The 14,496-nt window shown below is 35.6% G+C and overlaps 1 protein-coding gene across 2 annotated transcripts in view; it reads right to left on the reverse strand.

Annotated features, from left to right (window-relative positions):
* LOC105219897 (uncharacterized) overlaps positions 1 to 14,496 on the reverse strand; it is a 201,268-nt gene that overhangs the window by 182,151 nt on the left and 4,621 nt on the right. Inside the window, exon 2 of one of the 2 annotated variants that reach the window (XM_054227504.1) lies at positions 7,865 to 8,023. In XM_054227504.1, coding sequence (XP_054083479.1) covers positions 7,865 to 7,946 — 82 coding nt within the window. In that variant the 5' untranslated portion in view covers positions 7,947 to 8,023. Of the gene's footprint in view, positions 1 to 1,700; positions 1,841 to 7,864; positions 8,024 to 14,496 lie in introns of those variants that run through there. The other variant, XM_054227505.1, reaches the window with a different exon arrangement.

The following is a 14,496-nucleotide window of genomic DNA, read 5'->3' on the forward strand; positions in this document are numbered from 1 at the left end:
TATTACTGGTAAAAATAATACGTGCTGTAGAGCTAAATAGAGAAGGTACAATCTTCTATATGAGTGTAGAGCTGCTGGCGTACGCCGATGATATTGATATCATCGGAAGCAACAACCGCACCGTTTGTTCTGCTTTTTCAAGACTGGATAAGGAAGTGAAGCGAATGGGTCTGGCGGTGAATTAGGACAATACGAAATATCTCGTGTCATCAAACAAACAGTCAGCGCACTCGCGTCTTGGCTCACACTTGGTAACAAGCGTCTACTTGGTAACAAGCGTTAACAATGTCAGCCTCGAAATCCAACGCAGAATCACTCTTGCCAACAGCTGCTACTTTGGACTGAGTTCGCAATTGAAAAGTAAAGTCCTCTCTCGACGAACCAAAATCAAACATTACAAATCGCTCATTATTCCCGTCCTGATATATGGCGCCGAAGCGTGGACGATGGCAACGTCCGATGAGACGACTCTTGGGGTTTTCGAGAGAAAGGTTCTGTGCAAGATTTATGGTCCTTTTAAATTTGGCAACGGCGAATACCGCAGATGATGGAACGATGAGCTGTATGATTTATACAACGACATTGACATAGTTCAGCGAATAAAAAGACAGCGGCTACGCTGGCTAGGTCATGTTGTACGGATGGATGAAAACACTCCAGCCCTGAAAATGTTCGATGCAGTACCCGCTGGAGGAAGCTGCGGAAGAGGACCACCTCAACTCCGATTGAAGGATCAAGAGGAAAGTGACCTGGTGGATTCGGCTATAATCACTTAAAGCGGTTCCTACGCCAAATATATATATATATATATATATATATATACATATACTCTGCCGACTTTTGCGCATGGGCCAAGTGAGCTAACTTTTCAATTTCCGTAGCAAATTCCTGCAAAGACTCACTCGTGACAGCCCCTTTTAAAGCCACGAATAACGCAGCAACTTTGTCTTGCGCGTTTCAATTGTAATTGTGTTTGTAACTGCCGTCTTTTTAAATTGGAGCTTGAACATCTGGAACGGAGTTGTGTCGTCGAATGATGGTATTTTAACTTTGACTGATCCGGTTGACACCATTGATCGATTTAATTGTAGGTCACGGAAACGATCTTTCAGTTCTTCCACATCAGTCTGTGATATACGGGCGTCCTCTTCTTTCAATTGTGCTGACATCTGTGTTGACAGCTCTTTTATTTGTGACACTTGTGTTGCCATACATGCTTCATGTTCTTTCATTCGTGTTGAACAACGCGCGTCCTGCGCTTCAAACTGTGAGGACATCTGCGATGAAGTCTGTGACAATGCAGACAAAACCATCTACATGTCCGGTACCCCTGATGAACATGGATTATCTTCCTTTTCCTCTATTTTCGTTGTTGATTCCTCTAACAGCGATTCGAAAACAAATTCGTCCACGTTGATGTTTTCGTTGCTAAGCCTCGTTGTTCCAACTCCTTTTTGAGCTGTGGTATCTTTAAATCGTTGAACTTAACCATTATCTCCTATGAAATTTTATTTGTCAATCCCACTTCTGACACCAATTGGAACGGATTTCCAAAATCTGTCGTTTACGCTGAAACTCTACCCTGAGCTCGATCACTGGATTGTCAAATAAAAGTCACTATTTAATGGCTATACACTTATATTTCTTAACACTTTTTTTTACTAGTTATTTGAGTTTAAAACTTCTTACTTATAACTTACTTCATCTACGGCTGACCGATAAGCCATCAGGAACAAGGATGTATGGGTATCCCAATCCTTTTGATACTTGTCTATCACTTTCTTTAGATGTTCTTCCAAAGTTCGATTGGAACGTTCTACCATACCATCGGATTGTGGATGTAAAGCTGTTGTACGAGTTTTTCGTATACCCAATTTGTGGCACATTTCCTGAATTATAGCTGATTCCAAATTCCTTCCTTGGTCAGAATGTAATTCTATAGGAACACCATACCTCGTTACCCAATTATTGATGAATACATCTGCTACTGTTTCAGTTTCTTGATTAGGAATTGGGTATACTTCTGGCCATTTGGTGAAGTAATCCATAACTACCAAAACATATTTGTTTCCTAATTTTATGGTGGGAAACGGACCAGCTACATCTTTGTTTTCAAGTAAAGGCTTCACCATCTCCCAATCCATGGAGACTAGATAAATTTCCGCTAAATTTTCACAAGATGAACCCAAACAATGTAAAGTTATTCCAGGGTGGGGATATACCAAATACTGCCTGATATATTGAATGCTGCTAAGCTGTGGACTGTGATTGATCAAAGCAAATAGCAATGTAAATTGATGTCTTGATACTCATCTGCATCTGTTAAAAACGTCCTACGTTAAACTGGTCAATCACAGTAAATATCCATTCCAAACCGCAAGTTCTTCATTTAATTCATTCATAGTTTTCCAATAACTTTCGTTGTCTACAAAGTTCAAATTACACGACTCGACAAAAAAAAATTTTTCTTTGTCCTAAAGTTTATTTTATGATTTTCTGATTAATTATGAACAAAAATGACAAGGAAGTACCTTCTTTTTGTATAAAGTTTGCTTTTGTAAAAGTTATAGTAATAATACTATATTTGGGGTTAATTAAGAGATAGTACCATAAAAGAAAAAGTAAAAGTGTGCACTTTTAAATTATTTTTTTACTGTTTTGTAAGTTATTTTGACAGTAAAACTTAATTAAAATGTTTCTTTAAGTGATTTCATTTTCAATTAAAAATTAAAACCACATTTTTTTAAAATTTCGTATTTAATGTATGTAATGTAAAAGATTGTTTGCCCTTGAGACCGCAAATGATCCTAAACGAATAATAGCTAAAAAACAATTTTGTTTGCCCTTGAGATCGGAAGTGATCCTAAACTAACAATAGACAAGAAACAGTTGTGTTTGCCCTTGAGAACACTTATGTTTAAGATATTTGTACATACTGTCCGTATGTACAGTAGATTAGTGTTAAGATGTGTGTATCGATATCGATATCGATATAACGGTTGGTATCGAGGTTAGAAAAGGTTCATGAAATTTGCAATACCAAGAATCTGGCGAGAACCAAAAGATCACGTTAACGACTGCTACTTTTGCATTGTGAATCCGAGTAAAAGGCGTACAGGTAAAAATGCAAAACCTATCGAATATCCTGACCTTGAATCTTCTTCTACTCCAGTTTCACACGATTTGACAATACCTGTACCTGAGCCACCGATAAAATTATCGCAAAATAGTAGCTTATCTCTTAGTTCTCATAAAAGTAATTCCGATAAGGAGTTTTTACCGACACCAGAACAACCAAAACCTCGTTTCGTCACCACATAAGATTTTATGATTTGATTAGAGATTTAAATTTGCCAAAAAGTAAAGCAGAGATTTTAGGCTCTCGCTTAAAACAGTGGAATTTGCTTGATGATGTTAATATTACAGATCAGCGGACTAGGTATGAAATATTCTCAACATTTTTCACAAAAGAAGATGGACTTTGTTTTTGCAATGACATAAAAGGTTTGTTCAAAGAAATTGGCATACTTTGTGTTTCTAGCGAATGGCGTTTATTCATCGATAGTTCTACCAAAAGCATAAATGCTGTTTTATTACATAACAGAAATAAATTTCCATCTCTTCCAATCGCTCACTCAGTATATCTAAAAGAAAATTATGAAAGTGAATCTGTAAAGTATTGCGAGTATAACTGGCAGGTAATTGGAGATTTCAAAATGGTGAGATTTTTTATGGGACTTCAAAGCGGATATACAAAGTATCCGTGTTATTTGTGCTTATGGGATAGTAGAGCGGATGCTAAGCATTATACTCAACGGTCTTGGCCTGAAAGAACAGAACTTTGTATCGAAAAAGACAACGTAAAATTTGAGCCAATTGTTGAAGCAGAAAAAGTGTTAATGCCGCCTCTGCACATTAAGTTAGGGTTGATGAAACAATTTGTTAAAAAACTGTATCAAACCTCAGAAGCTTTTGAATACTTAAAAAAGTTTTCCCGAAGTTATCCGAAGCAAAGATTAAAGCCGGGGTTTTTGTTGGTCCGCAAATTAGACAGATTTTCGCCGATCAGAAAAGTCCAACTAGTTGAATATATGCTAAAAAATTTTGAAGCCATGGGCTGCAGAATGTCATTAAAAGTACATATGCTGCATGCTTATTTAGATAAATTCAAAAACAACATGGGAGCGTATTCAGAAGAGCAAGGAGAAAGTTTTCACCAGGACATTATGAGCTTCGAACAACGTTATCAAGGCCAATACAATGAAAACATGATGGGAGACTATATTTGGGGTTTATTAAGAGATAGTACCTATGAACATAAAAAAAAGTAAAAGTGTGCACTTTTAAGTTGCTTTTTACGTTTTGGTAAGTTTTAATTAAAATGTTTCTTTAAGTGATTTCATTTTCAATTAAAAATTAAAACCACATATTTTAAAAATATCATTAAAACGGTGTCCTAAATAAAAAAGCAAGTTTTTTCATGGCATATATTTTTTTTTCGTCTAATTAAGACCTAAACAATGGAAATTTACTGCTTTAAAGTCATGGTCAAATTTTGTGTTGACCCGTGTTATTGGTTTTAAAAACCAATCATGAAACTTTTGTCTAATTTTTGTTTGTCCACAATTGAATGTCCGAAATTTGTGCAATGTGGTGTCCGAGTGCTATTGCATACAAATGTTGGTATAGTATTTTTGCATTTCTCGCAAAAGTAAAGGAATCCCCCATATATGTAATGATTTTTTTTTTGATTATTTTAGTAGATTTACATTAAATTAATTTTACATATTACCATGGTTTTCGCCAATTTTTTTATTTTTCAGATTACTTTTTGACCATTTGATACTTTTGAATGTATCTTTTATTCAGATAGAAGATTTGATATTATAATTAAGTATTATTTCGATGAAAAGGTGTATACGGTATACTATGGCAGAACTTAGCCTTAAACTTCTTGTTCATATACAATTTTTATACTCTCGCAACAAAGTTGCTACGAGAGTATTATAGTTTTGTCCACATAACGGTTGGTTGTAAGTCCTAAAGCTAAACGAGTTATATATAGGTATATATATATCAAAATGATCAGGGTGACGAGAAAAGTTCAAATCCGGATGTCTGTCTGTCCGTCCGTCCGTGCAAGCTGTAACTTGAGTAAAAATTGAGATATCTTAATGAAACTTGGAACACGTGTTCCTTGGCACCATCAGAAGGTTAAGTTCGAAAATCAGCAAAATCGGACCACTGCCACGCCCACAAAATGGCGAAAACCGAAAACACATAAAGTGGGCGTGGGCCCGCCACCAAATAGGTTTTTTGTACATATCTCGCAAACCAATAGAGCTATATAAACCAAACTTTCTGCAGTCGTTTTTTTTAGCCATTTCCTTATACAGTCCAAAAATTACAGAAATCGGATAATAACTACGCCTCCTCCCATACAAGGGTTAGGCTGAAAATTACTAAAAGTGGGTTAGCTCACTAACCAAAAACGTCAGAAACACTAAATTTCACATAGGAAATGGCAGATAGAAGCTACACTCAGGTTTTTTTTACAAAATGGAAAATGGGCGTGGCGTCGCCCACATATGGGTCAAAAACCATATCTCAGGAACTACTCGACCGATTTGAAGGAAACTTGGTTTGTAATAGTTTCCTTACATCCCAATGATATGTTGTGAAAATAGGCCAAAACGCTTCACAACCACGCCTACTTCCTATATACCAGAACTTTGAAGACAAAAATTTTGAAGCCATGGGCTGCAGAATGTCATTAAAAGTACATATGCTGCATGCTTATTTAGATAAATTCAAAAACAACATGGGAGCGTATTCAGAAGAGCAAGGAGAAAGTTTTCACCAGGACATTATGAGCTTCGAACAACGTTATCAAGGCCAATACAATGAAAACATGATGGGAGACTATATTTGGGGTTTATTAAGAGATAGTACCTATGAACATAAAAAAAAGTAAAAGTGTGCACTTTTAAGTTACTTTTTACGTTTTGGTAAGTTTTAATTAAAATGTTTCTTTAAGTGATTTCATTTTCAATTAAAAATTAAAACCACATATTTTAAAAATATCATTAAAACGGTGTCCTAAATAAAAAAGCAAGTTTTTTCATGGCATATATTTTTTTTTCGTCTAATTAAGACCTAAACAATGGAAATTTACTGCTTTAAAGTCATGGTCAAATTTTGTGTTGACCCGTGTTATTGGTTTTAAAAACCAATCATGAAACTTTTGTCTAATTTTTGTTTGTCCACAATTGAATGTCCGAAATTTGTGCAATGTGGTGTCCGAGTGCTATTGCATACAAATGTTGGTATAGTATTTTTGCATTTCTCGCAAAAGTAAAGGAATCCCCCATATATGTAATGATTTTTTTTTTGATTATTTTAGTAGATTTACATTAAATTAATTTTACATATTACCATGGTTTTCGCCAATTTTTTTATTTTTTCAGATTACTTTTTGACCATTTGATATTTTTGAATGTATCTTTTATTCAGATAGAAGATTTGATATTATAATTAAGTATTATTTCGATGAAAAGGTGTATACGGTATACTATGGCAAAACTTAGCCTTAAACTTCTTGTTCATATACAATTTTTATACTCTCGCAACAAAGTTGCTACGAGAGTATTATAGTTTTGTCCACATAACGGTTGGTTGTAAGTCCTAAAGCTAAACGAGTTATATATAGGTATATATATATCAAAATGATCAGGGTGACGAGAAAAGTTCAAATCCGGATGTCTGTCTGTCCGTCCGTCCGTGCAAGCTGTAACTTGAGTAAAAATTGAGATATCTTAATGAAACTTGGAACACGTGTTCCTTGGCACCATCAGAAGGTTAAGTTCGAAAATCAGCAAAATCGGACCACTGCCACGCCCACAAAATGGCGAAAACCGAAAACACATAAAGTGCCATAACTAAGCCATAAATAAAGCTATGGAAATAAAATTTGGTATGAAGGATCGCACTATGAAGGGGCATATTTGGATGTAATTTTTTTGGGGAAGTGGGCGTGGGCCCGCCACCAAATAGGTTTTTTGTACATATCTCGCAAACCAATAGAGCTATATAAACCAAACTTTCTGCAGTCGTTTTTTTTAGCCATTTCCTTATACAGTCTAAAAATGACAGAAATCGGATAATAACCACGCCTCCTCCCATACAAGGGTTAGGCTGAAAATTACTAAAAGTGGGTTAGCTCACTAACCAAAAACGTCAGAAACACTAAATTTCACATAAGAAATGGCAGATAGAAGCTACACTCAGATTTTTTTACAAAATGGAAAATGGGCGTGGCGTAGCCCACTTATGGGTCAAAAACCATATCTCAGGAACTACTCGACCGATTTCAATGAAACTTGGTTTGTAATAGTTTCCTTACATCCCAATGATATGTTGTGAAAATAGGCCAAATCGCTTCACAACCACGCCTACTTCCTATATACTAGAACTTTGAAGACGGTCTGAATCGTTAACTTTTCAATGTATAAAGTAAGCACTAGTGAAGATATCGATGTAGAACTTTGCACAAATACTGCGTTTATAGTGTGGCAGCCCCATTCTAAAAATCACCGAAATCGGACCATAGGTTGTCAAGGCCCCATATAGCGAACATGAGGACCTCGGTACTTCTAACCTAATATTAGGGTTTCTAACTTTCAATGAACTCTATACAATATATATGACGAATATGTGGGTCAATTTGTGTATTATATAATATAAATAAAGTTAAATAAATAAATTGCGAGAGTATAAAATGTTCGGTTACACCCGAACTTAGCCCTTCCTTACATGCTTTCATATGTATATAGATATGAGTTCTATTAATAATTATGTGACTTACCTGATTTTATACCAGTTGATATAGAGGAAATAATTAAAACTATATACCAAATAGTATTGAATTTTATATGTATCTCAACCATTATACACTAACAAGCAGCCTCGGTTAAATGCCATGATTTAAATACACACAGCTCTTTTTTAGTTTTTGTCCATATTGCTGAAAAAAAATAATAGTTGGAATAAGATTTATATAAGTTAAAGAGGCCTTAGTAAGTTTAGAAAAAGGTAAGCTTAGTTTATAGGAAATAAAATTGTGAATTAATAAATGAGCCAGGATTAGATTATTAACTATTAATTATAATAAATATTGTGAAATGTTAAATTTAATATAGAGTTGTGAAAGTTGTTAACACGCCTCAAGTCGGTTCTTTTGCATGAAGCTCAAACAGCTCACGACTTCTGGTCTTAGTATCATCTGGATAGCCAACATACATCTGTTTGGAAGCGAACTAAAGTGAGAAGTCGAAGACCGCTTCTCCGAATGAAAAGAAAAAAAAAAACAACAACGTCGGATGAGAGACCCTAATTTTGAAGACGACTACTGCAAACGTATTAAGGTGTAAGCTGCATACGTTATGTAAGCTGTTTGATGTCCACCTAGAAGTAAAAGCTGATATCACTGCTGTCTAAATACGATGGACTGGACAAAGACTGAGACGAGTAGGTTCTTGTGGCATTTACTACAGCGGCCATATAAAAGAGAGTCTCAGTCGTCGAGTCCTGGCATTTACTGTGGTGAATGAACGTCTAGCCACAATCCGCATCAAAACGAAGTTCTTTAACATTTCGCCCACACCTCGACGGGAGAGAAGACGATCAAATATGTCTTTTATGACCGCCTGGAGCGTACTTATGAAAACTGCACCCGCCGCCATGTCAAAATTGTCCCCGGATCGAAAAAATCACAACCAAATCGATAATAAATGGACGACATGTATCCAGTATTTTTGACGTGCGTATGTAGCAAAGATATGCACCCCTATACAGCATAGGTCAGCTGTCAACAAACACAAGGAAGGTTCGAGAAGGTGAACTCACAACCGTCAGTGAAGGTAACTGCGGTACGATTTCAAGCTCCTTACGTACAGCTGCAAAATTGGGGCACCGTTTCTTTCAATCAATCTGTAGATCAATCTATAATGCAGAGCTAAATAGAACCTGGCGTATGCCAAAGATATTGATATCATTGGGCCCAACAACCGCACCGTCTGTTCTGCTTTTTCCAGACTAAGCAAAGAAGCGAAGAGAATTGGTCGGGTGATGAACGGGGACAAGGATCATCGAACAAACAGTCAACGCATTCGCGGCTTAGCTCTAACGTCACTACTGACAGTCATAACTTTGAAGTTGTAGATAATTTGGTCTATCTCGGAATCAGCATACTAACACCAATGTCAGCATTGAAATCCATCACTTTTGCCAACAGTTTACATTTTAATGAGTAGGCAATTAAAAAGGAAAGTCATCTCACGACGAACAAAAATCAAACTCTAAAAGCTATACGACGAAATTGACATAGTTCAGGGAAAAGGACGGACGAAAACTCTCCAGCTTTGAAAGTGCATTGGTATTTAATTTAATAATTATGTATATTTTATTTAAAATAAAACCACAAAAACAAAATTGTTTGCAATTTTCCTCTTTTAAGTGCCTTTTAATATGTTTGACATTGACTGCGTTAAGTATTGTCAAAAGAAAAACATATACATTTTTTGTAATGTTTTTTCCATATTCATTGTTATTAGTAAGTATTTTATAGTTATTAATAAGAAATAAATGTGACTTTCATTCTTAAAGAAAAAATATTAGATCGAAGTATTTGGGAAAAAGCTTGGTAAGTACCTCGAGGCACTTAAGCGGAATTCATTTAAGTGCCTCTCCCGCTTAAGTGTCTCAAAAGTCTTGCATGTTAAGAAGGGGCACTTGAGCGGTGATTACTGTACTACAGTTTGTTGGGAAAATGGTGAAATCTACGATTTACCACCCCTATATGTACATACATCTTCATAAAAAAAATATTTATTCTAATTACAAAGAAATACTAAGACCTGCACTAGCTTAATTATTCCCAATAAAGTGATTAATTAGGTCTAGACCCATTTAATTCCACCTCTTCGGTTGACTTTTCTTTCATATATCCTACATATCACAATTGTTATTTTTGACTACAATCGTCTAATCCCTACTAATATTATAAATGCGAATGTAAGTTTGTTTGTTACGCTTTCACGCAAAAACTACTGAACCGATCATCATGAAACATTGTACATATACTCTTGAAGGTACTAGAAGCAACATAGGGTACTTTATATTAAAAAAACAAAAATAGATGATTTTGGAATGTCGAGCCCTCGACGAGACAATATGGATGATTTTGATAATGGAATTGCACGAGAGCTAGATTATGATTTCATAGCACTGCAACATCAAGTGACAGAATTAGTTCCTCAATTACTTCCAGAGCAAAATCATGTTTTCCATCAAGTTTTACGTAAAATAGACTCCGGTAGTGGTGGACTCTTCTTTATCGATGCACCAGGAGGAACTGGAAAAACGTTTTTACTTAACTTATTATTAATGTCCGTCAGAAAAGACCAAAAAATAGCTGTTGCCGTAGCTTCGTTAGGTATTGCCGCGACGCTATTAAACGGCGGTCGTACGGCACATTCCGTTTTAAAATTACCATTGAATTTGGCGCAGGAAGATTCGCCTATCTGTAATTTTAGTAAAAATAGTTCACGAGGTAGAATGCTGCGAGAATGCAATCTTTTGTGTGGGATGAAAGTACAATTTCTCACAAGAAGGCTATAGAAGCTTTAAACCGGACCCACCAGGACTTGCGAGATAGTACAGATATAATGGGAGGCATGGTAGTTTTATTGGCTGGTGATTTCCGTCAAACCCTCCCAGTGATTCAGAGGGGGACACCAGCAGATGAAATTCAAGCGTGCATTAAATCGTCAAGCTTATGGTCGACAGTTGAAAAACTCCGCCTGAAAACGAATATGAGGGTGCATCTTCATAATGACGTGGATTCAGGACTTTACGCAGAAATGTTGTTGAAAATTGATGATGGTTGTTTAGACGTTGACGCTGAAGGCTACATATCACTGTCAAGAGAATTTTGTAATTTAGTAGAAATTGATGTGGATCTCATTGCTAATGTTTTTCCGGAATTACAACAAAATTTGTGTAGTGATCAGTGGTTGTGTGCAAGAGCAATATTAGCACCAAACGAGGTTAAGGGAGAAATGAAATCAATGGATACAATTATGGATACGGAACTAAGTACTTCATATCCTGTGGAGTTTTTAAATTCACTTGAACTATCGGTACACCCCGTCACATAAACTTCAATTGAAACTAAATGTACCAGTAATGCTTATGCGAAATCTAGATGCTCCTCGGCTATGTAATGGAACAAAGCTTCGGATAACAAAATTGGGACAAAACATACTTGGTGCTACTATTTTAACAGGTGTCGGTAAGGGAAATAGTGTTATAATACCTCGGATACCAATTATTCCCACTGACCTTCCATTCCAATTTAAAAGGATTCAGTTTCCTGTCAAGCTTAGCTTTGCTGTTACTATAAACAAGGCACAAGGACAAACATGGTCAGCTTTATGTAGCCTGTTCACGTGTATCCAATGCCAGGAATTTACACAAATTTGCACGCGACAGGAAAACTTATAACATTATCTACAAAAATATCTTAAATTAATACTTTGTATTTTATTTTTTTAAATTGTTAGAATTCAGAATTATTTATTTGTGTTACGGTGAAATATATTTTAACATTTGTTGTTGCATTTCAATAAGCATATATTAAAGTATTGAAACTTCTGTCTGTAGTAATTTTTAAAAATTGTTGATCTCAGCCAAACAATCAAATTTAGTTATCATATTGACTCATTTCTATTATTATACCCTTACCCTTTATCTCTCATACTTATTTAATGACTCCACTGCGGGCGAAGCCGCGGGTATAAAGCTAGTATCTATATATATAAAAATGAATGCCATTTTTCGTTGTGACTTTATAACTGAAGAATGGGATCACCTATCCAAACCAAATTTTTAGGCTTTGTTTGGACTATTCAGTAGATGGTTTGTGTTTTGAAATTTTAAGAATCGGATACCAGGGTCTCGAGAAATAGGCCAAAACGTGGACCCGGGTAACCCTAGGATGTGTTTGTACAATATGGGTAGCAAATGGAAGCTGATTTCTATAGTATAGAGTATTTTTGATGCCGCTCCGTGACTAGGGTCTCGAGATTATCGGCCAAAATGTTTCCAAAATTTTACCACACATATGTTAATTTTTTTTTTTATTTAACTCGTACCTACTTGGAAAGCTGAAAGGTGCTCAATGTATGGTGGTATTATTTTTAAAAACACACCAAAAACCCATTTGTTTGGTCAGATTCATCCCACTTAGCCAGCGGATTATACGTTTTCATATTAACATACATACATCAATAATAGTTTAATCATTTACTAAACGATTTGTTACCTACTTAGCTACGCTCTTTCGCTCTCAAAATTTATGAACTTCCATCTTAACTAGCATTTGCAGAGAGAAATACATGAATATTTTGTTTTTTGTAGGTATATAGAGCTTTGACTCTTAGCATTAAGAAAATTCAAATTAGGAGAATATATGACATTGGAGTGTAAACATTGCTGGAGCGTTTTCTTTGGCCCCATACGTTCAGTAGTGTCCGGAATTACCGCGGTGCAAAATTATTAGTTATTATATTTTTTTTTAATAATTATTGAAATTTGTGTGAATTTGTGAAAAAAATAAATATAGCGCAAAGCGAATTTTCGAGCAAAAAACGGTAAGTTTTGAACTGTTGAAGTGAATTACACGAATGTATGTGTTTCCTTATTTGAAAAAAACATATGGTGTACCACTATTAATGTAGGCATTTTTATACTCTCGCAACAAAAGTTGCTAAGAGAGTATTATAGTTTTGTCCACATAACGGTTGTTTGTAAGTCCTAAAACTAAACGAGTTAGATATAGGGTTATATATACCAAAGTGATCAGGGTGACGAGTAAAGTTCAAATCCGGATGTCTGTCTGTCCGTCCGTCTGTCCTTCTGTCCGTCCGTCTGTCCTTCTGTCCGTCCGTGCAAGCTGTAACTTGAGTAAAAATTGAGATATCTTAATGAAACTTGGAACACGTGTTCCTTGGCACCATAAGAAGGTTAAGTTCGAAGATGGGCGGAATCGGACCACTGCCACGCCCACAAAATGGCGATAACCAAAAACATATAAAGTGCTATAACTAAGCCATAAATAAAGTTATGAAAATAAAATTTGGAATATAGGATCGCATTAGGGAGGGGCACATTTGAATGTAATTTTTTTGGAAAAGTGGGTGTGACCCCGCTCCCAAATATGTTTTTTGTATATATCTTGCAAACCAATAAAGCTATATAAACCAAACTTTCTGCAGTCGTTTCTTTTAGCCGTTTTCTTATACAGTCCAAAAATGATGCGTTAACTCACTAACGAGAAACGTCAGAAACACAAAATTTCACAGAAATGATAGCAGAGGGTAGCTGCACTAGGATCTTTTTACAAAATGGAAAATGGGCGTGGCATCGCCCACTTATGGGTCAAAAACCATATCTCAGGAACTACTCGACAGATTTCAATGAAATTCGGTATATAATATTTTATTAACACCCTGATGACATGTGTGGAAAATGGATGAAATCGGTTCACAACCACGACTACTTTCTTTATAACTCAATTTTGAATTCCATCTGATTCCTTCACTTTATAATATATACATTCGGAACCAATGCTGATAGCGAAATAAAACTTTACACAAATACAGTATGTGATCTGTGGCATCACATCGAAAAAATTGTCGAAAACGGACTATAACTTTTCAAGGCCCCAGATATCGAACATGTTGAACTCAGCGCCTAAGGTTAAATTTTAACCGAAAATATGGGGAAATCTCTCAGCTAATTTAATGTAATTCAGAGAAAATTGTGTTCTTCCAATAGTGTGTCTCTGTTCCAAAAATTATTAAAATCGGGTCACAACATCTCCTAGCTCCCATATAAATAATTATAGGTTTTTCAAAAATTCGTTGGGCTTTATTACGCATATATGCATTGGTTAACATATGATATAACTTAGCAAAATTAAGTGAGCGTATAGTATTGGATATAGCGTATCTTGCTGGTGAAATTGAATGAAATCGGTTCAGGAATTACCTCAGCCCTCATATCTATATATGACTTTCATTATTCTATTAAACTTTATGCCGAATTTATGGGTATTTTGTGCGTTATCTTAATAAAATTTCTTCAATAAATTGCGAGAGTATAAAATGTTCGGTTGCACCGAACTTAGCCTTTCCTTACTTGTTTTAATTTAATTTATTCTTTTTTAATTGAAAGAAAAATGCCACGACCCACACGAGGAAATATAGGTCGGCGAACGTGTCATGCAAATGCTACGGCATTACAATCACAAAAATGCTACGGCGATCACAGACTCCAGATGAACGAGCACAAGCTAATGCATCGCAGAGTGAACGTAATTTAAAATTTCCAGGTGAAACGCCCGGCATGTGTTGTGCTAATGGCAAAGTGAGATTG

This window comes from Zeugodacus cucurbitae, chromosome 3, assembly GCF_028554725.1.
Source record: "Zeugodacus cucurbitae isolate PBARC_wt_2022May chromosome 3, idZeuCucr1.2, whole genome shotgun sequence".
NCBI classification, from domain to species: domain Eukaryota; kingdom Metazoa; phylum Arthropoda; class Insecta; order Diptera; family Tephritidae; genus Zeugodacus; species Zeugodacus cucurbitae.